General features: G+C 42.8%; 1 protein-coding gene across 1 annotated transcript; it reads left to right on the top strand.

The window, feature by feature from the left end:
• Window positions 1-150: 150 nt before the first annotated feature.
• On the top strand, window positions 151-25,543 carry LOC127012825 (desmoglein-2-like). Its single transcript, XM_050891208.1, has 15 exons — window positions 151-249; window positions 6,611-6,646; window positions 7,536-7,670; window positions 9,516-9,674; window positions 9,942-10,086; window positions 11,322-11,482; window positions 12,245-12,379; window positions 12,527-12,712; window positions 13,702-13,961; window positions 14,845-14,987; window positions 15,676-15,903; window positions 17,214-17,444; window positions 18,467-18,591; window positions 19,716-20,060; window positions 22,127-25,543. The coding sequence occupies exons 1-15, from the start codon at window positions 205-207 to the stop codon at window positions 23,147-23,149; spliced, it is 3,357 nt and encodes a 1,118-aa protein (XP_050747165.1). The 5' UTR covers window positions 151-204; the 3' UTR covers window positions 23,150-25,543.

The following is a 25,543-nucleotide window of genomic DNA, read 5'->3' as shown; positions in this document are numbered from 1 at the left end:
GCGGCGGACGGGGCTCCCCACCGCGGGCGGGGCCGGGGCGGGCCGGCCATCACCTGCCCCCTCCTCTGCTCCCCGCCCGGCACACTCCACCCACCCGCGGCTACTTGCGCGCCCCTTGACGGGCGGCCTCCATTTCCACTCGCGGGAGGCCCGAGGAGGTGACCCCGTCCCGGGCGGAGCGCGGAGGCGGCGGCGGCGGCGGCCATGTCGCGGGACCCCGCCGGGGCGGTGCGGCTGCTGGCGCTGCTGGTGAGTCCGGGCCAGGACGAAGCGCACCTGGCCGCGGAGGTTCCCCCGGTACCGGGACGGGGGGAAGGCGCTGCTTTGCCGCGGGCAGGCGGGGGGTGTTGCGTGGAGCTGTGCGGGAGGGAGGCGTGGGCGCGCCCCGCGGGCGCTGCGCGGGAAGCGGCGCCGGCACCGGCACCGCCCGGCCGGTCCCCCCTCTCCCCCGGCGCCGTGGGGGGCTCGTGTGTGGCCGCGGGGGAGAGCTCTTCCCGTCGGGGTTTGGCAGCCCTCCCGCCGCCGGCTGCTTGCGGCTGGGAACGGGTTTTCTCCCTTTCTTTGCAAAGTAGATAAAAGCAGTCGCCTTTTGCTGTCCGAAAGCAAGTGGCGGCAGAAAAACCCGATAAGAACGGTATGTCAAATGGGTGGGGTTTTTTGAGACGCCGGGAGGAACAGGAACGCAGTGAGGAGTTCATATTGTTGCCGTCTTCGTGTTCAACGTATTAGCTGTATTAATAAATTGCGTTACCTTTTTGAAGGAATAGTGCCAGGAGGGAAAACGGATCATAAACTATGATTTCATGGAAGTCTTTATTGCCTTAGAGAAATGATACCGAATTCTTAACAATCCAAGACACTTAAGGCTTTCTCCTTCCCTGCCCTCGCTCTTTTATAGCCATCAGCCTTTAGACTTTCCATCCTATGAAACACCTTTTAAGGCTAAAAGCAAGGATTATTTTATGACAAACAGACCAAAACGCCTGGTTTGTTTGATTTGGACTGATGCTTTCTAGCTGTTTCTAGATGTGTTCTAGGAAGCTCTCCTTCATATCTGTGGCATTGTTCTTTAGCTCTTCACTTTTCCAGGCTGGCAGAATGCCTGCGGAAGTCGGGCCGCCGCCGCTTAGATGAAGGCGAGGGTGGAGGCCAGGCCATGGGCTGCGCCGGGGAGCCGCCAAGGAGCTGGGCAGGGTTCAGTAACGGCTTGTTGCATGGTCAGACTGGCAGGGGCTGTAGATCGGGACCTTGCTCCCTGAGCTCGAGATCCTGCCAAATCAGGTTTGTTAGCTGGAGACCTGTTGCCTGATAACTTTAATGTAGACTTATGGTTGGCCCCAAGTCAGCCAGCAACAGTTAGCCCTGTTCTTTGCAGCAAGCTGGGAGTTACGGTTTGGTTGGAAAAATGTTTTATCCTCGTTTTGCCCAAAAGAGCAATGGGAAACATGCAGAGGGCTACATGTACAAAAGTTTTCACCGATTCTTTCTGTAATACCTGAAGCCACGCTGTCGTCCATTTTGGTGGCTTGCGCTGGCGCAGGATGCCGTTGGTTTTGCCTGAAGAAAAGAGGAAAATTATTTTGCTCAATCCTCATCATCCTCAGTCTCAGCTAAAGCTGTGGCAGGGTACAGTATACTAAGAGTAAACTCAGTTTGGTGCCTAAATGCCACATTGTCGGACAGAATATTAGAGCAAATAAAGCTACCTTAGTTGGTTGATGTCAGGAGAGAGAGAAGCACTGCTGGGTTTTGCCTTTTTTGTTTGGTTGGGGTTTTTGTTCGTTTTTTTCCCCGAATCTGGACAAAGCCGTTCATGTGGCAGCAAGTCTGGTTGCTTGTTTGAGAGCAACAGCTTAGAGTCATTTATATCTTATGACACTCAAAGATGTCACTGATAATTTCAAAACCTTAAGAAACTACTGAAAACCAAAACCAGTCTAAAAGCAGTGTCTTCCCAAAACGTCTTCTACCTTAGAAGCATCGAGAACTGTAAGTTCTTCCTCTCCCTGTTTTTCCTGGAAGTATCTCTTGGTCATCTGCGCTCCCTCCCTGCCTTCGGGCTGCATCACTGTATCTTCATCCCTGGGTACCTCACAGAGGTCACAGCAGCTTTCCCCATGTCCCTGCCTCCGACCATTTTCCAGGGATGTCCGGGCGTGCCGGATGGTAGTGCACCTGTAGGGTTGGGCTTGACTTGGCGTGTGTCCAGGGCACACACCCAGAGCCGTCAGCCTGCCGGGTGGGCACGGCTCTCGAGGATTATTAAACTGGGAGGTTTCTCGGTCATTTCTGAAGGGAGTGGACATCACGTCTTCAACAGAGGAAACCTTAGAACACTTCCTACGTTGGAGTGAAAGAAGAGTTGACAGAGATGTATAAATCTTACTACACGAGTAGCAAAACTTATTTTTTCTCTGAACGCCTTCAGATTGTACTTCCTTGATGTTTGGGATGTTAGACTTAGGCTGGGTATGATGAAATTCAGTCCAGAATACATTAGATCGCTATTCTAATGTCAGAGCCAGCAGCAATTACTTTTCAAAATTCATAGAAACAAGTTAAATTTAAAAAAAAAAAAAAGATGCTTAGTTTCAGAAAGAGCAAAGGTGAGATAATTCAAAGCAGCCTAGTTTCTATTGCCAGTAACATGTTGAAACATGGTAAAAATATTTACAAGCATCTGTGCATTGGTTCAACAACTTAATATTGTTCCAGAAGCGGGGGGGGGGGGGACAACCAGTGCTATGGTGAGATATGAAAGCAGGTGAGAAATACATAAGATCTAGTATTTTATCCATCCTATTGAACTAAAGTGGTGTATTATTTTGGACACCAGACTTCAGAATAAAGTGAATCTACCAGGAGAGACTAGAGGAAAGCAAAAAATGCAATCTAAATTCAGGATATCCTGTTTTATGATTCCTGAAGTGAGATTCAGGAACTGGGAACTGACAAAAGAAAGTGGGTAAGATACATGATAAGTTTTGAGATATATGTGAGGTAATTGTGAAGAAAAGGGAATTACACTGTTCGACGAGAGCATTGTCAACGTGGCGAAGAGGGAGATACGGTTTGAGATTAAGACATCTCAATATAGGTGTTTGAGTTTCTGTTATGGTGATTGGAGATGCAGTGGATGCAGAGTGCACCTATTTGGTTGAATCAAATTGTGCTTTCGAAGCAAATCTCGGGAGTGTGTGAATCTGACCCCTTCTGGGTAAAACTGCATTGGGAGATGCATCCATCTGCTTGTGGGTGTTTGGTCTGTGGGACCAGGCTGATTCTAGTCTGAAGTAACAACCACAAAATGTGGGTTGTGTAGTGTTGGGTTCTCAGCAGCAACTGTTTTGCTCTACAAATCATCTCGTATCGGGCTTACAAAGTAGACATAGCTACAGTCGGTGGAGTCCAGAGAGAAGTAGCAGATGTGGGCTGGCCTTGGGGTGAATTGAACTGCTCTCTGATGTCCTTGTCTGTTTTGGCTATATTTCTGTTGAGTGTAACAGAAGTTTAGGCACTTAGCATTCATTTAGACATGTAAATTTGTGTGCCTTAATCTGAAACTGAATCTCATCCAAACAGCAATATGATCAACTTGCAAAGAGCTAAAAATTAGGATAATAAAATTAGGATCAAAATTACAAAGACTTTTCCATCTGTAAGGTTAGCTAGGCACCGCCTTAGGTAAGGTAGTGAGGCTGTGGGACCTCCTTCACTCGTTTTTGAGAACACATTAAACCATTGTCAGGAAGCACTTAGTGTAGTTCGTCCTGCCCCAGGGCCAGGAGATGGACTAGTAGATAACCTTGGATGGTCTCTTCAGCCTGCTTCTCTAAGTGTGGAAGATTTCCACTTGCCCATTGTCTTCAACACCAAACTGACTCACAGAAGGTGTGAGATCCAAATCTCCTGACACACAGCATACGTGAAAGACCACATTTCTAGGACTTACTGTTTCATAGTGCAGCAAATACGGACACATACCTTCTTGCTTGCTCAGTCTGCACCTTTACATTATAAAACTAAGCAGTGTGTTCAAAATCTGTCCTTTAGTCACTTCCTGACTAAACATGAACGTGGATTTGGGCAAGAGCAGCCTTGCACTCTCCATACATGCAGTCACTCCCTTCTTTCCCTGCCCTCTCACCTACTCTTGCTGCTTTCCTGTAGTATTTCATTCCATTTCTATTAATTCAGGCCTCAGGTTTTCCACCTTGTTTTCTGTAACTATCCAGTTGTCTTCTGACAATGCCTTCTCAGCTCTGTGTCATCAACAGATGTCATCAGTAGATGTCTATTTTTTGTGCCAAGCCTATGATCCACATCAAATGGCAGACAGGGCTTACCTACTCTTACTAAGCCGTTTAATAGGAGGCAGCTCTAGGATATTAAAAAAAGGGGAAATTTGGAATTCAGCACCTGTTGGATATGTGAATTTTCACTTTTTGTTGAAGAAAATTTAATTGAAAAGTGCTTTTCCCCTTTTTAAAGTTTTTGGATCCTTTAAAAATTTTCAATAAAAATGCACGATCCCTTTATATATTTGTTCCAAATGTATTTATGCATCTCGTAAATAAAATTGCCATTCTTAAGCACCTTTTATTGATGTCTTAAAGTCCCTTATGAGATTGCCCATGGACTACAGATTGAAAAGTACAAAAGCAAAGGTATTTTTTACTGTCTTAGCAACAAAACAGAATGTTTTCGGGCTGCTTTGCAGCATTTGCAAACATTGATTTTTACTTTTAGTTACCTTAATGAAAGACTTTCTGTTTATAATGACTAATGGGATTTTCCCCGCTTTCTTGATGTGCATCTCAATGGAAGATCTGCTTATTCTTGAACTTCAGACACTTTTGCTTATACTGTGGTTCTGAGGTTTCCAATACAAGGAAGCTTCTCACCTCGTGCCTCTTGTCCCCATTCAGTACTGAGACAGAAACACTTTTCCCTTCAGTTTACCAGTACGAACAAACAAGGATGTTCATGATGACCTCTTGACAACTAGTCACCTTCAAAAAGAGTTGCAGCTTCTGTTGGGAAACCTTGACTATAAACCAAAATCCTTCTGTCGCTCTTGCTGGTACAATCTCATTAACCATAAAAATAAATTTTAAAAATCCATATAACTAATAAAACCAAATAAGATTAAGAATATTCATGAAAACAACTTGGTCTAAGGTGTAAGATCCTGTAGTCCTCACAATGCATATCTGTTAAGGAACTTAGTGCTTGCTGATTTTTGTCTTCAGAATATATACATTGGGAAAATTGCCATTTGAAAAACAGTTTTGTTGTGCAAGTTGAAACAGCAGTCTGCTACATTGCTCAACACCGTCCACTGCATTGCTGCATTGTGTGGGAAAGAGATAACATCTTTAAAAAAAAAAAAAAAAAAGCTGTCATCAAGGCTGAGTCAGAGGGATGAATAGGGAGAGCCCAGTCAACAGTCTAGAAACCAGTCAAAGAGGATATAAAGAAATAATCCCTGGCTTATTTCAGTAGGAGATCACCGTTTCTGAGCCTGCTTTGCCTTAGGCATTAGTATTAAAAAAAAAAAAAAAATCACCTAAGGTGCAAAATGTAGGTAGATGTAATAGTGCTGAGAACAATAAAAGTATTCTCTTCTCTACCTATGCAAAGCTCAAAAGCTCTATTTGTTGGTTTCACATGTTGTAATAACCTACTTTTTGTTGTTGTCGTTTCCCAATGCCTACGTTTTTGCACTGTTTGAGGGTTTTTGTTACTTGCGGAGTCTTTGGTGTGTGCAGAGTAGATGTAAACACAGGGTCTCTGGTAATTTGGTTGAGGCTCCAGTTCCTTCCAGCTAGGATGAGACACCTAACTGAGGTGTTTAAGGGCATACATAGCAATCCTGGTGCATGAAGAGATGGGCAGTCCCAATACTGGATGTCGGCGTGTAAGGTTTTGTCAGAGCAAGCATGATTTGCTTGCTAGTATGCACGTGTCTTAGTCTTGTTTAAGTAAGGGATGTATGTATGCTATTTATCCTCCCAGCAAGATGCTAAGTAGAGAGCTGCTTCTGTCAGTTACACTTCAGCAGATGTTTTGATTAGTCCTTGCTTTTAAAGGTTATTTAACCTGTTTTGTTCTCTGATGTGGTTGGTAACCCACCACAGCCTTTATAATCCATGATTTGCCCAGAAGAGGGAGCTTCTCCAGGGTGCTGCTGGCAACCAACACTTACTTCAATCAATGGCAAATTCCCATTGTTTTGGAATACTGAAGCATTATTCAGCACTAAAAAATGGTTGTTTAAAAATGACTGTAAAGTCTGCATTTATTGGAAAAAAAAAATTAATTGCTTATTATCTGTTTCCTGCTATTAGTTGCTTATTACCTGTTTCCTGCTGGGAGAAAAGTGCAAAACTTAACAATTATGCAATTATAGTGTATGTTTTTAATATGAATGGTTATGGGTGAATTTTTCAGAAGCTATTATGGGTAAACAGTAAATATTAATTGATAGAGGTCAGATGCCCTCTTCCTTATGGCTTTGCTGTTCTTATGAGGGAGGTCATGTCTGTTAAGTTTTAGTACTGCTGAAGTGACATAGAATTAATAATGATTATCATAACTTCCATTGCAGATCTGTTTGAATTATGGAAGTGGACTCTATGTGAAGGTAGGAAATAATGGAAAAGTGCTTTTCTTTATCAACGCCTGAAGAAGGGTTCTCTGAGTAAAGTGTCAAAGGCGTGCCTTACTTCAATTGATAAATATCTTGAGTTTTACCATTTTCTGAAATGCGAAAGCTGTGTAATGAATAATGAAATGAAAACCAAAATGTAAGTGAATAGATTCTTACATCCATCAAACTGAGTGACGTTCAACTTTGAGAAACTTCCCCTAAAATATTAAGTTTGTAGTTATCTTTTTTCTCTGTAAATGAAATCAACAACTATTTTATGGAAGATGTTAATTGGAAACATTTCCAGATGTTAATCTGGAAGTCAACAGACACAGTAGGGACTAAGCTGGACAGAAGGATGAAAGGTGTTATGTGGAGTGAGAATGAGGGGTAATTGAGCAAGGATAGCAGAGACAGTGGGTGGGTTGAATAGAGGCCTGCTGTTTCATGTATTCTGTTTCAGAGAGAAGGTGGAGTACAGGGCAGTATTGGTGGGATGGTAAACAGGGTAATAAGGCAGAAATAGTGGTTCAAAATAGCCTTAGTGCCAAACTTCTTCCCACATCTGATGGCAAGCACTTAAATCTTCCAGAACAGGAAGATTTGACCAACCCCTGGTCATGGGAACTTGCTCATATGTTTACAGCCTGTCTTACCTAATTCAGTCTTGATGAAAAGTCTAGTGTAGTTTTCCTCTTCAAACAACTTGAGGAGCATATAGCTCTTAGACTGTGGCTCGGAAGGCTAATGCTGCTCCGTGATTTCGAAGTTACTAGCTATTGAAAGAGCAAAAGCTATTCAGAAGTCTGGGCTACAGCAGCAATAAAGCATTCGTCTGAAATGGCTAAGTGTAATGCTGACATTCAACCTTGTTTTTTCACAGGTTTATAATCGAAATGGCAGGAGTGGCATGTTGTCTCATCCCAACAGCCTAGTCAGACAGAAGCGAGAATGGACAGTCCCTCCGGCTTTCATACGGGAAGAGGAGGACAATTCCTATAAGAATCCAATTGCTAGAGTAAGCCCAGAAAAGAGAGAAATACAGAATACACATAAACATAGAGATGAAAATGTAAAATAAGGGTGTGGCTGCCCTAAACACATGCACAAATATTTCTTTGATTTTAAAGGACTATCGAATGTCAGTTAAAGAATGGCACATTTCCTTCCGTTTCCTTCCTTCAGCAGATGAGTTACTCTTGCAGCCTGATTTGGCTCAGTCTCTCATCTTTTCCCAGCCACCAGTTTTCATAAAACTTTTGGGAATGCAGTATCTTTGAGTTTTTTTCACTCCACCACCCCTACTCAGCTGTGGTTGAACTTGGCAAGTGGGTCCCAAAACTGCTGGTGATGATTGGGCAGAAGGGTGTGCATGGAGCATGATTATGTATGCCTAATTTTTTAGGGAACAGAGCTAAAAATAACCAAGGTGTTATCCTTTGTTCAAGAGTGATGTGCATTTGGTTCAGCACCAGTGTTGAAACCTGAATTCACCAGACCTGTCATTTCAGCATATAAAGTAACTGCAGATAGTAGCGGGCTGTTAGCTTCTGCTTGGCCTGCCCCTTGATGGTGATGCTGGCACAAATGCACTCGTGCTTTTACGGATGTTTCAGATACTTGCTGACAGCAGAGGAAGGGTATAATCTCTAGTCTATGCAGCCTCTTCTACCTGTTCCTCTCCAGGTCTGACCTTTCTTCCTCCACCCTGTCACTTCCTCAGTCTTGGTCACACTCACTAGCTTAGGTCTAATAGCCCTTAAAAAATTGTGATATTTTATTTCCAGGCTTTGCTCAAGTAACTTCAGTCTCCCCTGCTCAACTCATTGTTCCAGACTCTTCCCCCCGCCCCTTGGTCTTTCTCCACATTTTATTTGCCCCCATCCATTTGATCAGCCAGTTTCCTTCTTCTTACCTCACTCCAGCTTTTCACCTTATGTCATGGTTTAATCCCAGCCAGCAAGTAAGCACCACACAGCCGCTTGCTCACTCCCCCTGCATCGGGATGGGGGAGAGAATCAGAAGAGTAAAAGTGAGAAAACTCATGGGTTGAGATAAAGACAGCTTAATAGGTAAAGCAAAAGCAGTGCACGCGAGCAAAGCAAACCAAGGAATTAATTCACCACTTCCCATCGGCAGGCAGGTGTTCAGCCATCTCCAGGAAAGCAGGGCTCCATCACGCGTAACGGTTACTTGGGAAGACAAATGCCATAACTCCGAATATCGCCCCCCCCCCTTCCTCCTTCTTTCCCCAACTGTATATGCTGAGCATGACATCATATGGTATGGAATATCCCTTTGGTCAGTTGGGGTCAGCTGTGTCCCCTCCCAACTTCTTGTGCACCCCCAGCCTACTCGCTGGTGGCGTGGTGTGAGAGGCAGAAGAGGCCTTGATTCTGTGTAAGCACTGCTCAGCAGTAACTAAAACATCCCTGTATTATCAGCACTGTTTCCAGCACAAATCCAAAACATAGCCCCATACCAGCTACTGCGAAGAAAATTAACTCTATCCCAGGCAAAACCAGCACACCTTATCACGGTGATTTTCCAGCCTTTCCTTGCACTTGTATCCTATCCCACTCTCTTTGTCCAAGCAGTGCCAATTTTCTCCTCCCACAGACCTCTCCACTCCACAGTTCCCAACTGTTGCACTGCCCATCATGTTCCTCATCTCCCTGCACCAGATCCTCAGACAGAACATGCAGCTTTTCCTGCATTCATCGCAATATCTCTATGCTCAAAGGAGTGCAGGGAAATGTGCTTAATATTTATTTTTGTTTGTTCATTACAAAAATATTTTCATTGCATTTTTAAATGTGGTGTTATTTACCGAATGCTATTCAATCTGTTATATTCCTGCTAGATACATTCTGATCTTGAAGATACAGGGATAGTGGTAACTTATACTATATCTGGTCAAGGAGTAACAGAACCCCCTTATGGATTATTTGTTATCAATGGAAAGACTGGAGACCTGAACATAACAGGAAGGGTTGACAGAGAAAAGACTCCAATGCTGCTTGTAAGTTGAATAGTAACTTTTTCCTTACAGGTGCCCTCCTATCCATTTTTTTATTTATTTTGTTCAAATGTGTTTACTTCAGTTAGTTTTAATGTTTCTGGATATTTGTGTGTGTATACGTGCTTATATTTATAAGCATATTATATATGCTTATATAATGCTTAGATTTTGTTATATATATTTCTATATATTTCTATTTTGCCTATGTATTTATATGTATCAGAGTCACTCATTGGATTTGCTTATTGTTTCTGTCTGTTATTTCAGCTCAGAGGTCATGCACTAGATAAGACTGGATCAAAACTGGAAGAGCCAATAGACCTCCCAATTAAAATTGTGGATATAAATGACAATTTTCCAGTGTTTTCACATGAAGTTTTTGTTGGTTCAATTGAAGAATTAAGTGAAACAGGTACCATTATTTTTAGAATTGTTTTTTTCATTTAGCTTTTCCCAACACGTGCAAGGGCACAAGTGAATATACTCTTTGCAGCAGCATATCTGCAGTAACAAGGATACATTCTCTTGCTTGCGTAGGCCAGGTTATCCACACGTGAATGCAAGTTTTTATTCAGGGTTAAGCTGTGTGGTGTGATTAAGGGAAAGCGTCCACCTAAAGGCAACAGAGAACAACACTTCCTCTTGTGGCACCTGTGGTTTGGTGTCAAAGCTACCACAAATCCAGGAACCAGAGTCCTTCAGCAGGAATTGCACGGGAAATGCAGTCTACCTTCTGGCCTAGCAATCCCAGCCTATTTGGGAGGGACTCCACTATGCCATGCTCATGAAAAGCCCTGCTTTATCTATGGGCTGGAGAGGTACTTTGCTGTTAAGCGCATATGGCCATGACCTAACCCTCAAAGAACAAGTTAGTGGCAGTTTTCCTACTGATGTCAGTAGACATAAGAGCAACAGCTTATTTCCCAGGAGAGAAGAAAACAACCTAATAAATACCTGACATTGTGTCCATTTCAATGTCACAATAATCTGAAGAAACAAATTCTTGACCATCCACTTGGGTGAGGTATTGAGTTCCCTCAGCTCTCTTTCAAGTCAGTAGCAGCCATATGGTAATTGCTCTTTGCCTGAATTCCAGCTAATGTTCAAACTGGGGCACTGGACACGGAGGTACACCCTTTCCCAGAAGACAAAACTGTGTGCCATGAGTTATAAGGGCATTGCACCATGAAGACTGCCATGTATTTTGAGTAAAGCTGTTGGAGGGCATCAATACAGAGCAACTGTTTTAATAACGTTCAGGTAGAGGAGTTAGTAGTGCTGCCTTTAGAATAATGTGTGAGGGAAATGTAGCTGCATGTTCAAAAACTTCTTTCTTTGTATGATCTCTACAGTTTTCTATCAGAATTTTTGACAGAATTCAGCCTGTTGTTTAACTCTGGTGCATTGAATTCTATGAGTTACAGATGTGTGGATACAATCTTTTTGCTTGCTAGAGGATATACTTTTAACATGTACTGTTTGGATTTTAGGAACGCTTCTTCAGCTCTATTCGTTAAATAAAGGCAAGAGCATCAGAAAATTGTGCAGTGCATCTGACAACATGCTCTTATCTTTGACATTACAGTAAAAATACTTGCCAGTGCATGGCAGTGTAAACAAATACTGTATTTTGTTTGCTTTTTCCAGGTACAATTGTAATAAGGATAAATGCAACAGATGCAGATGAACCAAATAACCTAAATTCCAAAATTGCTTTCAGGATCATTTCCCAAAGCCCTAGCACTGCATTCAGTATCAATAAGGATACTGGCGAGGTTCGAGTAGCAAAAATAAACCTTGACAGAGAGGTAAAAAAAACCCTCCCATTTTTAATCTGTTAACAACAGTCTTCTGATGCCTGATGTTTTTCAGGGATTGGGGGAGGGTGTGGTGTGATGGGATCAAGGTTGTATTCCCCCTGTCACCTCCCTAGCACAGCACCAGCCTGATGGCTGTTGCTTTCTGTCCCTCCCGTGCAGCCAGGGCAGCAGTTACATGAAGCGAGGGGTCATTTCTTTCTGCTGGAGAGCATATGGCAAAGACAACCCAGATCACCATCTGCAAAGCTGCTGACCTGCATCTAGATTTTTGTAGCCTGCTATGCAAATCGAGGTGCAGAGAGTTAGGACGGGCGCTGCTGTGCAACAGCTTTGAAAGCCACGTATTACTAGCAACTTTATCTGTGCTTGCATGAATTTTCACTGGCCAGCAGATGGTGATCTGGATGTTAGCTCTCTGCAGCTGAAGGCAACATCTCTGGCTCTAGCCCTGACCTGACATGCAGGTATCACTGGTCCTGTCCCTGTTTATGGCCGCTGAAATTTTTTCACTTGCCACATAAGTACAGCCTAACTCTTTGTGGGGGAGATGCAAAAGTCCCATATGCTTTTCAGAGCCTCAGCTCTACTCCAGCAGAGCCTGTCAAGGTAGTTGTGTGTGAGATTTACTACTAGCTAGAGAGCAGAGGAGTTATAATTGGCCACGAGAGGGATTACCAAAATGTAGTAATGATAATACAGGGAAGGAAAAATTTTTAGCCTGGTTTAAACACTTCTTTCTTATTGTGGCAGACACAAAGTAGCTATTCTTTGGTGGTGGAGGCAAAAGACCGTGGTGGTGAATTAGGTGGGAATGCTGCAACATGTTCTTTAGAAATCAAGATTTTGGATGTCAATGACAATCTGCCTGTGGTTGAACATCGTGCAGTAAGTACATTTATCACAACATTTGGCATGTTCCTACACTTGCCAGTATCCCATTGCTTAATATGAGGTTGTGCAAACTTTCTTGCACTGGTGAAATGAGGTAAATCATTACATCTTTTTTTAAAGAAGGGCGTTTTTCGATTGCAGTTTGAAGGAAGCATTGAAGAAAACAGAGCAAATGTGGAAATTCTGCGAATGAAAGTATTTGACAAAGATGAAGAGTTTTCTGATAACTGGCTGGCAAACTTTTCATTTGTTTCTGGCAACGAAGGTGGCTTTTTTCGTATAGTAACAGATGCCAAAACAAATGAAGGAGTTTTGACTATCGTGAAGGTTAGTATATTCGTTAGAGAGTCTTCTTTAAATATTAGAATAATTTATTCCCTTTAAGTTGACATACAAATTATTTATATTCAGTCAGTATGTAAACTGTAAATTTACATGGTGGACATTCCTCCTTTGGCGTATTCTTTGTTGGTGTATTCAATAATTCCGTGCAAAATAATAATTTTGTCCAGCTTTACCATTTACATTCTGTGTGATCTCAAATATATCTAGTGGGACAGATGTCCCCAAACTTTCCTTGTTATTTGGGCAACAGTGCTAACAAATATGCTGTAAACTTTCCCATGTTTTTGCTCTCCTTGCTGATCCAAGTTTAAATTTCTTTATTTCCTGTGGCCACAGATAACGTTGCAGGCAACACCTACTCCATAAGCCATGAGCTACAGACTATTTTATTAATTTCCATAAATTGAAATTTCTGTTTTATGAATTTCGCTCCCTTTTAGTCCACAAGAACTGAAGATGCACAGTGCCCTAAGTACCCTTTTTTTTTTCTTTTTTTTTTTTTCTCTTTTCTGCTCTGGTTTCCTTATCTGAAAACTGATAACTGTAAAAAAAATTGATAAGCATTATTAAGTAAATGAATTGGTTTAAAAAAAAAAAAATTGGAAGAGCCAAGTAATATTGAGCCCAGATTCACTAAAAGTAAAGACAGAATATATGGGTAGGACTCATTGCACCTCCCTTACATTAGTTGAAAATCAATAATATGAAGACATACCTATAGTGCCATCCATTAAAAATAGAAGAGTAATCTTCCTTATGTACTTTTAAAGAGTTTGAAACATTATGTATTGAGAGTAACATGTTAACCAACAGTTCTTCTTTGCACTGTAGCATCTTTGTTATTTAAATAAGGATGCTACAGTATTATTTAAATAGTATTATTTAAATTTTAAATATATGAATGTTTTCTAGATACCAGATTCTGTTAAATTCTGAGTGTTTTTTGTTTTGTTTTTTTTTAATTACTCTAGGAGCTGGATTATGAAAAAATACAAACCCTAAACTTGGGCTTTGTTGTTACAAACAAAGCAGAGTTCCACAGGTCAATTAAACACAGTTATAAAGCACAAATAATTCCAATCAAAATTAATGTGATTAATGTGCGGGAAGGCCCTGTATTCCCTGGTGGCACAAAAATTATTGAAGCAAGTGAGAAACTGCAGATAAGACAGGTTATTGGACAGTATCAAGCCTATGATGAAGACACTGGAAAAATAGCGCAGCACATTACGTAAGAATCTTTTTATAACCATTATAACTGAGTATGTCAGAAATCACATCTTACTATAAAAATGTGTATATTGAACTGAAGTAATTTCGAAGGCAATCGTTTTCTGCTACTCATATTTGACACCAAAACAACATCATTAGCATCATCTTCAATATTCTATTATGCATAAAATAGCTGAAGTGACAATCCTACTTGTTTTGTTGTATATGGTGAGACATGAGTGTTTGGGCTGAAGTTGTCTGTGCTTGCATGCTGTTTGTCATGCCTGTCTGCTTTAGAGAGTAGATTTACTCATCTGACTTCATTGTCTGCAGAAACATTAGGAAGAAATACGCAGAAACATCTAGCAATCAGACAGAAAGGGTGTAAAGTAGATAAGTCTGCATGTGCATGCTTAGATTTTGAATCATAGCTCTTCAGCTAAAATGTTGTTGAACTGCCACCGTGGCTTTTACAAATGGCGCAGACCAGCAGAGGTGCATACCCAACGGTAGACCCCTCTCCCCCACGCCTGTAATGCAGTCTCTCCCGGGTGGCTGCTGCTCAGCTTTTGCTGGGAGCAGGGATGGAGGGGAAGAGGGCAATGACCAGCGGCGCAGCTCCCTCTCCTGCTCCGGCCTCGCTCCCTGAGTCTACTTTTTATAATGCCTCCACACCTAAATCCTGGCTCTAGAGGGAAAAGCAGGTTTCAACATTCAGGGCAGGTTTATAATCTTAGGTTTGTAGTTGAAACCAATTCCAGTGGCAGGAGCATCAGACCTAAGACCTAGGGTTTTGGTCTCTGCTTTAAATGAAGAGTAAACATACTGTGAAGCTGCTTTTTCCGCTGATGGTTGTTTTCCTCATTATAAATGTGTACATCTTTATATGTAATTTTAATCAGATACGTGAAAGGAAGAGATACAGCAAACTGGATCACAATAGACTCAGTCACAGGTGAAATCCGACTTGCCAAAGAACTCGATTACGAATCGTCCTATGTAGTAAATGGTACCTACACTATCACCATGCTGGGTATAACTACTGGTAAGTTGAGAGGGTTTTGTTTTCACACTAATTGGTTTGTTTAGGGTTTAGTTCGCCTTTCTACAACTATAGTTGGTTTAACCTCCCTATCTTTAACTGCCTAAAAGTTAGGCGCCTAATGCAGTTTCCCATAGGCTCTGTATTTGGAGGAGACACACAGGCAACTCATTGAAATGGGATGAACCTTGGAATGGGTTCCCAAGGTGCCCATTTCTCTTCTTCGACTAGGTGGAACTAGTGATGTGAACTTTTTGTAAAAGTTTTGCAAAGACGAAGTCTGATAGGAACATCCCTTGTCAAGGTGGAAATTGCCAGTATCTCAGTATGCTAATCGGCGAACTTCAGAGTCCTAAGTTTTCTTGAACGCTAAGCAAGAAGGACTCCCTGAACTACTTGTGTATCTAATTAGAGTTCTCCTTTTGTAATCTGCATGTTACTGTGTAACCATACGCAGGAAATACCTTATTTTTTTATAAGTTAAAATAGTAAAACAGCTTGCATTCAGAAGAACTTTGTCAATATGTTTATTAACATTAGGAATTAAATACTGCTCCCATAAGCTCCAAGGAGAGCTCTTTCAACTTATTTCAGCAATGTTTGTGTTTTGAAGAATATTGGGGTTTTTATTTTAAGATGAAATTTTTGCACTTTTCAAATCAATTTAATTTTTCATATTTTAAAATCTTAGATTTTCCTAAGAAAACGGTCACCGGCACAGTCATTATTCAAATTAAAGATGAGAATGATAACTGCCCAGTTATTGTGAACCCTGTGCAGACTGTGTGTTCAGATGCAAAATTAGTTGATGTTACAGCTGATGATTTGGATGGTTACCCAAACAGTGATCCCTTCAGCTTTACTGTCATTGATGAGCCAGAAGGGACAGCAAAAAAATGGATGATTGCATCCAGAAATGGTAAGAAAATATATTTTTAATTACTTCTAGTTCTTTGGAGTCCTAGAGTTGTAATTTGTTAATTCCAGTCAAACTGACAGTTTGGCTGATCCAGACCAAAAAATCCCATATATATGGAGTCAGGCATGAAGACACATCACTCACGTTCTGCTCCCTTCTCTGTAATGGCTATAAAAGCACAGTCATGTCTTCTGGGGCCTGTCGCCTTCCCTCAGTTGGACCACCTTTGCCTAGCTTGATGACCGGTATGTGGTGACCAGGATTTCACGGGTAATGCTGGGATCAAGCCATTCCCATCTTCCCACAAAAAGCACGCAGTGATGGAGGATGCTTTTTGTTAAAACTGAGCTTGGAGATATGGTTGTGTTACTGGCTGCAGTTGCTCTAAGTTACAAATAAATAAATAAATCTGTCTGCACAGTGGGCCTTGAAAAGGGAAAATACAGTGTAACCTGTCTAAGATTGTCCAGCACAGTAGGAACAAAAATAAATCAGAAATCATAAATAATTTTAATGAGTATTTCAAAATGAGATGAGCATTTTCTTCTTACATTTCCGTTCATACAAGCCCGGGAAATGCTTGAAGGAAACGCTTCAGGTAGATTGAAGGCATCAAGAAACGCTTTTTTCTTCCCAGACTCATTATTCTGTCCTCCGTAATCCTACAGCATAACACTGCAAAGCAATCAGCAGAGTCATCCTAACGGCCAGGTTTAGGACCAAGAAGGAATCTTCTTAGATTTCCTCACCCCGCTTGCAGCCAGACTAGCAGTAATTGTAGGGATCACAGCTTTTCCAAGTAGCGTGGCATTCCCCAGCTGGGAACATCATTTGGGAATCTCTTGCCTAGTTGTGTCCTTGACGTGACACGGCCACAGGAGCAGGTGGTATGTTGGCTCCCCAGTCTCTGCCTGTGGCCTACAACAGATTAAGCTCCTAAAGACTGAAGCTGTTTTTTTGTGAATTCAGCCTTTAGCTGTCCGGATGACGTGAAGGTTAACGCTATACAGGCACTTGAGCTGTCTTCCATGATAAGTCTCTGGTGGTGTGAAACTCTTCACAATTATCTGAGACTGCAAGTGAGCACGGCTGCTTTGTTACCGGCATGAATTACTTGATAAAAATAAGAGCACATACACTGTAGCAGTAGCTAATTAAACTTAATTCCATTGCGTTGGCTGGACTTAACTGGAGGGGGCTTGTTGGGAGGCTGTGAAGGTTTTATTTCCCTTAGTTTATAGGAGTCAACTTTCTCTCCACTCATTTCTTGTCTTTTCTTTTTCTTTAACTCCCCCCCGCTTCTGCCTCAGGCACCAGCATACAGCTGGTACCACAAAACCTGAAGCTGGGCAGAACTGAAGTTCCCATCCTAATAAAGGATTTCCAAGGGTTCAGCTGTCCTCAAGCACAGTATCTGCAGCTGACTGTTTGTAAGTGTACGGATGACGGCGTATGCAGAGAGAAAGTTATTGGCCCTAAATCAGTGGGTCTGGGACCAGGAGCGGTTGCACTAATCGTCTTGGCGTTTTTACTTTTGCTGCGTAAGTAATTCCTTCATATTATCTCAGAAGCACTGTAAATATGGTCTGCAAGGCATCAGGAAAGAAACAGTCCGGCTCCCAGGTTTTATCATCTTGATATATTCTGTGTAAACTCCTAGTCTGTGTGAAGTCATGGCAAATCCCCAACTAATTTTGGTAACATCAGCATTTCACCCTCAAAGGATATCAAGCTGTGCATTTTAAAATTAATATGTACAACTTTAATATTTGTTTATGGTGCTGTAAATAGCAGGTGGGGAAGCAGTAAGGAATCCTTTTGGTGTTCCTGCACCTCCCCGTGTGAACCCTAACTCTTCCCACTCAAACCACAGCACTCTTTCCACTCTCTTCTCCTTCACTGCAGACCCAGGTCTGGTGCCTTGCTCTGAGCAGCATGTGACATTGCTCTTTGAGACAACATAGAAGCTCGAAAATAAGAGAAGAATGCTTGTAGTCAGGGTATGGCCATGTGTACCAGTGCTGCATTTAAGATGGCAATAGTTTATTGCTTGTACCGGTAGCAATCTAGCTGTGGCAAAACAAAGTTCATGCCGTGTGAATATGCTCTGCTCCTGAAACTGGATTGAGTTCCCCAGGCAACGCTCTAGATGTGTCATAGGAGCGGTGAGGTGGAATTTACATGACGCCATGTCATTATCTAGTAGTAAAAGAACAGGAGGAGTTAGAAATGCTGAGGTTGTACACCGATATTTAGGGCTTGGGTTTGGTATATGAGATCTTCGATAGAAGTATAGCTACATACACACATGGTCATCTGCAGGATTGAGGCCCTGATGGGTTAATTGTCAGTTTATTCTCTAGGAAACCAGCCTGGCATATGTTTCTAGAAAATACCTTGAATATTTGGGAACTGTCTTCAGTCTTTATCAGCCCTCATACTGATCACTAGCTCATTAAAGATACATTTCAGTATGGGAGCAGGCCAAGCTTCGGTACTGGCTGTTAGCATGCTTTGACCCTAATAATCACATAGTTAATGGCAAACTTCTGTTTCCCTGTAGTTATTCCACTGTTACTGCTGCTGTGTCCCTGCGGCTCAGGAGCGAAGGGATTTGCTGCGATACCGGACTACAGCGAAGCGATGTTGCGTCAGTGGAACAGCGAAGGAGCAGCTCCCGAGGAGAAGGCATGTATCCCTAATAGTGTTTCTCTTTGATTTCTATCCAAGTGTTGAGTTTGGCACTTGGCACCTCTTCCACGTTACAGGCTGATGTTTCAGAGCTGTACAGCAGATTTTAACCGCACATGAACATTAATTAAAATTAACCCTGTGAGGCTCTGTGAAGGATGCGTGGAAGATTAATTCCACCAGCAGCTCTAGAAAAACCAACCATAGTCTTTAAATCCCAAAGTAAAGGGAAAGCAATCAAGCAAACGTTGATGGTATCTGAGCAGAAGATAGGAGTGTGGGAAAAGCATGCATGCTGTAAAGAGTGAAGCATTTGCATTTGCAAGCCTGGAATGTTCTGCACCCCTTTGGGAGCATGGTAAAGCAGCAAGAGAATGGGTTATAAAGCTTAGCTTCTCCTCACTAGTTTAAAGTTTTAGGCTGCATTTTAAATTACTTCCCTGTGTATTTGTCGTCTTAAACAGAGAAAATTCTTAATTAGAAAAGAAGGCAGAAAAAAGTGCAAATCTGTAGAGGGAACACTGAATGCCAAGAGAAGTTTGCCCATTCTTGTTATGCTCCAAAACCCAGTTTTCAAAAAAAGGGCATGACACTGCCATGCTTTTGCACAATAACAAAGAAGGAGAAGTAAGGTGAAAGACTTTGATTTAGGTCCAATGCTCACACCGAATTCTTGTTAAAAGACAATTAACAGGGAAGCCAAACTGCTAGAAAAGAAGGGCCAGGCAGCACCATAGAGGCAGCAGGCAGTGCCCAATCCCCCACTTTGTGTCTGAGGAAAGCTGGGCAGAGTCTTTCTTGGAACAGCTGAGCTCCCTGGAGTTTTGCAAGCCTCTTTGGTGGGGTTTTTTTCCCACTTTCACTCCCAACCTTTGAGTTTCAAGAAAACAATGATCTATAGAAACATTTCCATGATCCTCCTTGGGAACGCAGTTGTGGAAGCTGCACCCTATTTCAGGAAGCCTTTTACTCTTTGCAGCAACATGTATAAGTGCGAATTCAAACAAGTTGTAAGACGGCACCCTCCCAGGTCCCACCCAGCCCCGCTGCTGGTTTGGTGAGTTCCATGTGCTAGACAGCACGGCTTTCATGTCACATCCTAATTTGTGTTATTTATATAGCCAGTGCTAAGCTTCATCCCACCCACTGCACTGGGGAACTCGAGAGGAGCGACCAGTGGAGCACTAACAGCAGCGGCAGCAGCAGCAGGAATGAGTGGAGAGGAAACTGCAGCAGGAGAAGGCAGCTCTGCCTCTCATGTAAGAGAGCATCACAGCACTATTACCAAAGAAGGATGGGAAGAGCAAAGACATCTCCTTTCTGGTGCTAAGTATGGAGCCATGGCAGCTGGAGGAGCTGAAGGCATGGCAGGTGTAGAAGGCAAGACAGTGGTGGCTGGAGGAGGAGTCGTGGTGGGAGCAGCAGGAGCCATGAATGAAGAATTTTTAAGAGACTACTTCAGTGACGTAAGCATATGACCCAAAAATAACAGTATTTTGATATTTATGCTTAGCGTTGTGCAATGCTGTTCATGTTATTACAAACACAGATGAGTAGATATGTATATATAAACAGTCCTGATACAGTGGCCAATGTTGCGTGCATGTGGAGTTGGGGGCATTAAGGATTTTTGGATTAGGCTCACATGTAGGAGTTAGAGCATGACAATGCTGTCTTATAGCACTGGCTGCTTACAAGGTCTCCCACAACAAGACCCTTCTCTCAAGGGAGGTACTTGGGAATGGGATCCAGAATATTCATCAATGACAAGTGAGCTTCTTGCCCAGGAAAGAAGCCATGAGAAAGACTGTGTAATCTAAATCTCAGGGACTTAAGCACATTAAACTGGCCTGTCAGGAGGCACCTATGACTCATCGTGAGTCACAGCTATAAACTTTACCATGGAGCAGGTTTTTGAAAGATAAGCCATAGATGTCATATGGTCGAGGGTGGGTCTGCATTTTCAAAGTAGCTGATGAAGTAAGTAGTGCTGGACTTGTCTCTCTGCCCAGCAGCCTGGGCACATGTTGCAATTTCTGACTTCTTGTTTTGGTGACCTAACCATTGACCAATAGGCTATTCGTAGTCATTGCAGCTATTTCTCTTTGCATAACGCACATCACTAGTCCTTAGGCCAATGAGCTCCTTACAGTGAAAGTTTCACTTCCATATGCCAGGGAGTGTACAGATTGTCCATCACCTGTACAAACAAAACATCTTCACACTCTACAGCTGGCTGATGATGGGGTTCCTCAGGGGAGTAGCTGTGCAGGTTTAAATTAGCACCTCAGGCCAGGGAAGAATTTGAGCTTAAGATACTTGTATGTCTCCTGAGTGCTCTAGCTACTGGTCTTCTGGGTGAACAGATGCAACAGTAGCAATTCTGCTTTCCTTCCACTCTTTGCGCTTCCTAATATTAAGACATACTTTAAGCATAGCTGCCTCCTGAAGTTGTGCAGGAGGGCTTAGTAAAGGTCATAGTACAGTACTCTTTACCACTTCTGGGAGGTTAAAATATCTCAGATTATAGGGGGGAAAAAACCCCAGACAAGTAACCAAACCAAATAGTTTCAGATGTGTGCTGATTTTTGTAGAAGCATCTCGGGTAATGTGCCTACTTCCAGGACCAAATGCAGATAAACATACAGAGTCAATTTGGGTCTGGATATGTACCACATTACACAGATGCCTGAGCTAATATGCTTTCTAGAACTTCAGATGTGGTAGAAAAGTGGTTCTGAGCACAAGCCAGCAACCATGTTAGGTAAAGCTGGTTCAACAGGCCCACAGGATTTGGCTGTCTTCACTCCTGGAACGGGAGCTGGTGCAAGCATGTACACAGGTATTTGTGCTAGCACAGCAGCAACTCCATTGCAAATGCTGCGTTCAGACTGAGCTGGCCCTGGAAGCATTATGGTCAGAACCCGCGAGCCCTCCTTGTTGCAATGTGGCCTGCATAGAGCCTAAAAATTTATGTGCTGCACTATGTTCCCATACTTATTAAGCCATTTAACTTGTGATTTGTTTGCTGTTGGGCTCCTTGGGTGTGATCCTGAAGGCTATGCTAGTGAAAAGGGCCATGGCAGGTGATAACATGTCAGCATGTACTCATTAAATGTGTGTTTAAATATTAGGATACTCTCAGGCATGGTTTTGACACTCTCCCACAAACACCTGGTTAGAGGTGAAGTTCATTCACTGAACCAAAATAAAAGCAATCTCTTTGTGAAGGTGGAGCAGTGTCACAAATGGCACAGTTCCTGGCAGGAATAGCAGCAGGTGGTGATAGTACCCAAGGTTTTCAATTTAATCTCAGATTTTTCTTCTGATCCAGTGTACTGTCAAGTTCAGACTAACTTCAAAAAAGCAGAAAGCACTTTTAGGTACTGCCCTCGCTTGGTTGACGGTTTCTGTGGGTTTAGTTAAATTTTCTTATTTTAACCTTTTTGACGAAGCATTCCTGATTTTCAAATTTATTAAGTCTAGAGTTGACATTAATGAACTTTTGCTTGCTTTTGTTTTCTGTCTGTAGAAAGCTGTCTCTTTTGCGGATGAAGATGAAGCCCAAGCTGCAAATGACTGTCTCCTGGTTTATTCCCAGGGAGAGTCAGGCTCCCCCCACGGCTCCATCGGCTGCTGCAGCTTTATTGAGGGTGATCTTGATGACCATTTCCTTGATGATTTAGGAGACAAATTTAAGACTCTAGCAGAAATATGCATAGGCAGACACATCAACATGAAAGACGGTAGCTCTGGGAATGAATCAGGTTTCGGTCTTAATGACGCAAAGTCACGGTTCTTAGATCAGCAAAATACTTCCAGCTCCGAACAAGCCTTCGCCTCGGGCAGCCGCTTCCAGCCCGCCCCGCCCGTGCACACGGGCGGTGGCGCCGGAGAAGATACCCTGTCCAAGGAGGTGGTCATGGAAACAACCTTTGCATCCCGCTCTGGGCAGCACAATGCCCAGCCCCTTCCCACGGCCCACGCGGAGACCAATTTCAGCGTGACGGAAACGTCCTTTTCTGCAGGGGCTCCTGCCCGCTCGGCTGCTGTCTTTCTAGACCCCCAGTTTAAGGAGAACGTAGTGGTGACAGAGAGAGTGCTGGCACCCGCGTCGAGCTTGCAGGGCATGGTGGAAATCCCCAATTTACCGCACAGAAGTAACGTGGTGGTTACGGAGAGGATGGTGAAGTCGGAGGGTGCCGGGACAGGAGCCCTGACGGTTCAGGATCTCCCCGACTCCCAGTACGTCATGGTGAGGGAGCGGGAGAGGGTGCTTGTGCCTGCTGCAGAGCAGGGCTCGCTCAGCTTCCCTGCTTTGGCAGAGGGGCGCAGCACGGTGGTGAACGAAAGGGTGGTGACAACCTCGGGGATGCAGAGCAGAGCTGAACAGGCGGCAGGTGCCGGCCCGGGAAGGCAAGAGCACGTGCTGATCACAGACTCCCTGCTTAACCAGGCAGGCTCCAACTTAGAAGGGCCACCTCCTGCCAGTGCCACGCTGAGCAAGTCTTCCAGGGTCACCCAATACAGCACGGTGCAGTACACTCGCTCGTAGCCTGGCCCCTTGCAGGGGTGGCAGTGTCTGGCACTCTTGTGTCCGCGTGCGTCTCACCTCAGGCTTTTTCTTGAGACCTGAATTTGCTGGAGCTTTCAGAATGACATGGACTCACTTGTGATAGTTTGTATAAATAAGGATTATGACCAGGAAGCTAGTAAGGAAATCTGCTGTTGTTATTGTGTAACATTGGCTTTTGAAGTGGAAAGATGTGGGAAATACATTTTTTTTTTTCCTTGTTTGCTATTTTTGTAATTGCTTTTTATTATTCAGTTAGTGTAATAATACCACATAACCACAGCTGCATAATTATGGGTAAGCAGAAGAAAGTCTAAAATCTAGTGATGGATAGTAGCGTGCAAAGCACAAGTTAGGTTACTGAACTGCTGTTTAGTGTATCTGCTGAAGTCCCCCCCTAAGGGGCATCAGTTTCTCATTGCGTGTTTGCCATCTATTACTTTGTGGGCCAGGGCAGCTCCTCCTGAGCTGCAGATCTCTGCTCCTTGGTGAATTGCTAAGAAATCTCTCCTTCCTGAGAAGCCCAGGCCACCAAAGCCACTATGTCCTAAGGGCAGTGTTGTGTTGATCTCCTGGAGGGGAGGAATGTCACAATTTCAGGTTATCAGCGTTTGTACCTTAAGCAATCAATACTTGCATATTAGCACGGGGTTAAAGAGAGCAAGTAGCAAAAAAGCTGAGAACTGCAGTTTTTTTGGTACCTTGATGTAAAAATTCCATTACTTGGTGTGAGTCTAGGCTGACATGGACAAGTAAGCATTTGCATCATATCGATTTTTCACTGGCTCCTAATTGGTCCCTTAATAATGTATGAGAAACAGCCAAAACTTACCTTAGCTTTAGAGCCAGAGATTCAGTCAGTGGCTTTGCTAGCAAAGTTTATGGCCCCTAGACATCTATAGGATATGATTTACAAGTGCAATTAACTAAGTGATTTTAATTCTGTCTGTGAACTCACAGATACAAGCACAGAAATGCAGCCTGATGTGTGTGTGTGAGGTTGTGCTGGCTCCAGTACCAGAGCTGGGGTGGCCTGTGTAGTGCTGTATAATGGCAGCTTTCCTCAGCTCTGACAAGACTAGAGAAAGCTTCCTTTAAGTCTGCAACGCTTAAACTTCTTGGAAAGAAAAGTAATCTTATGTGGTAAAAGCAGAAGACAGTACTGCACTGTTTGGCACTATGTATATATGCACATGTAAATATTTGTATGCAGTTTGAAACTTTAAGTGAATTTTATAAAGGAAAAACTGTCATACACTCCTCATCTTTCTCAGAGTAGGAAGAAGTATTTTAGATTAGGTGTTGGTACCATGTTTATGTCATACCTGTAAAATCAGCAAGCTGGTCATACGGTACTGCAGAGCCCGTGCACCTGCAGAGCTTTCTGGTTGTCTCCATCTCTCCTGGAGTTTTCCTGCAGCTGTAGTGTTATGTTTTCTACTGATATGTTTTGCCTTTGACTAGAAATGCTTTCAGTGTATTTGATTTTACTGATAAGGATGTAAAAGTTGATTCAGAAACATAAACATAGAAAGTAGGAACCATGGCTATGCTCAACAGGGTGCATCTTGACAGATGGGCCATTACATTAAGTGGAGGAGGACTTCCAAGCAAATCAAACTACGCACTTGCTTGGACCTGTTGGTTATTTATCTCTTAAACTTTTTTTTTTAAAGTACGTGCATTCACTTTAAGCAAGCATGCAGTTTTAAGTGGTCACCACTTTTTCCTGCAGTTAGAGGGAGTGAACTTACTTCTGACTTTTTACTGGAGTATTTCTGTGGTTTTATGCAATCTTAAAATAAAGACCTCTGCTGTGTTTCTTTTATTCTTCATTCAGTTTTAAGACAGCTACTCCCGTGAAAACACTGACTTTCCTACTGCAAATAAAAGCTTTAAAGATAGAATGAGGATTGGGATTTTTCCAAACAGCCTGAAAGAATATCTGAAAGATGCAGATGTAATAAAAGTTGGTGTCCTGCTAACTTACAGATTCTGGGGAATAAAAAAAAATTCTGCCTGCTGGTTAAGCGCACTAAATTCTGTAAGAACTTCATGCAAGACAGCAGCATCCCATCCACTGATTTACTGGGCTTTGAGTCAAACTCTTCTAATCAGTTTATACTTCCAAACAACATGGCGTAAAATATTGTCTCAGTTTTATAGTTGTTAAAACGTATAGTTGTTAACATCTAGAAGATGTAAGAGTCAGGACTGTGTCACAGAAATCCTGACTTCCCTGTGTATTGTTTATATATAAACTTTTATCACAGATTTGCTAGTGCTGTAAAGAGTCTATTTGTATAGATTTGTTAAGAGTGAATCTCCATTATTTGGTTAGTCTTGTACCAAGACTTCAGGTGCTATCAGCCTGTG

This window comes from Gymnogyps californianus, chromosome 2, assembly GCF_018139145.2.
Source record: "Gymnogyps californianus isolate 813 chromosome 2, ASM1813914v2, whole genome shotgun sequence".
In the NCBI taxonomy this organism is placed as follows: Eukaryota; Metazoa; Chordata; class Aves; order Accipitriformes; family Cathartidae; genus Gymnogyps; species Gymnogyps californianus.
Note: the sequence above shows the minus strand (reverse complement) of the source record. Positions and strands in the feature narration are given on the sequence as shown.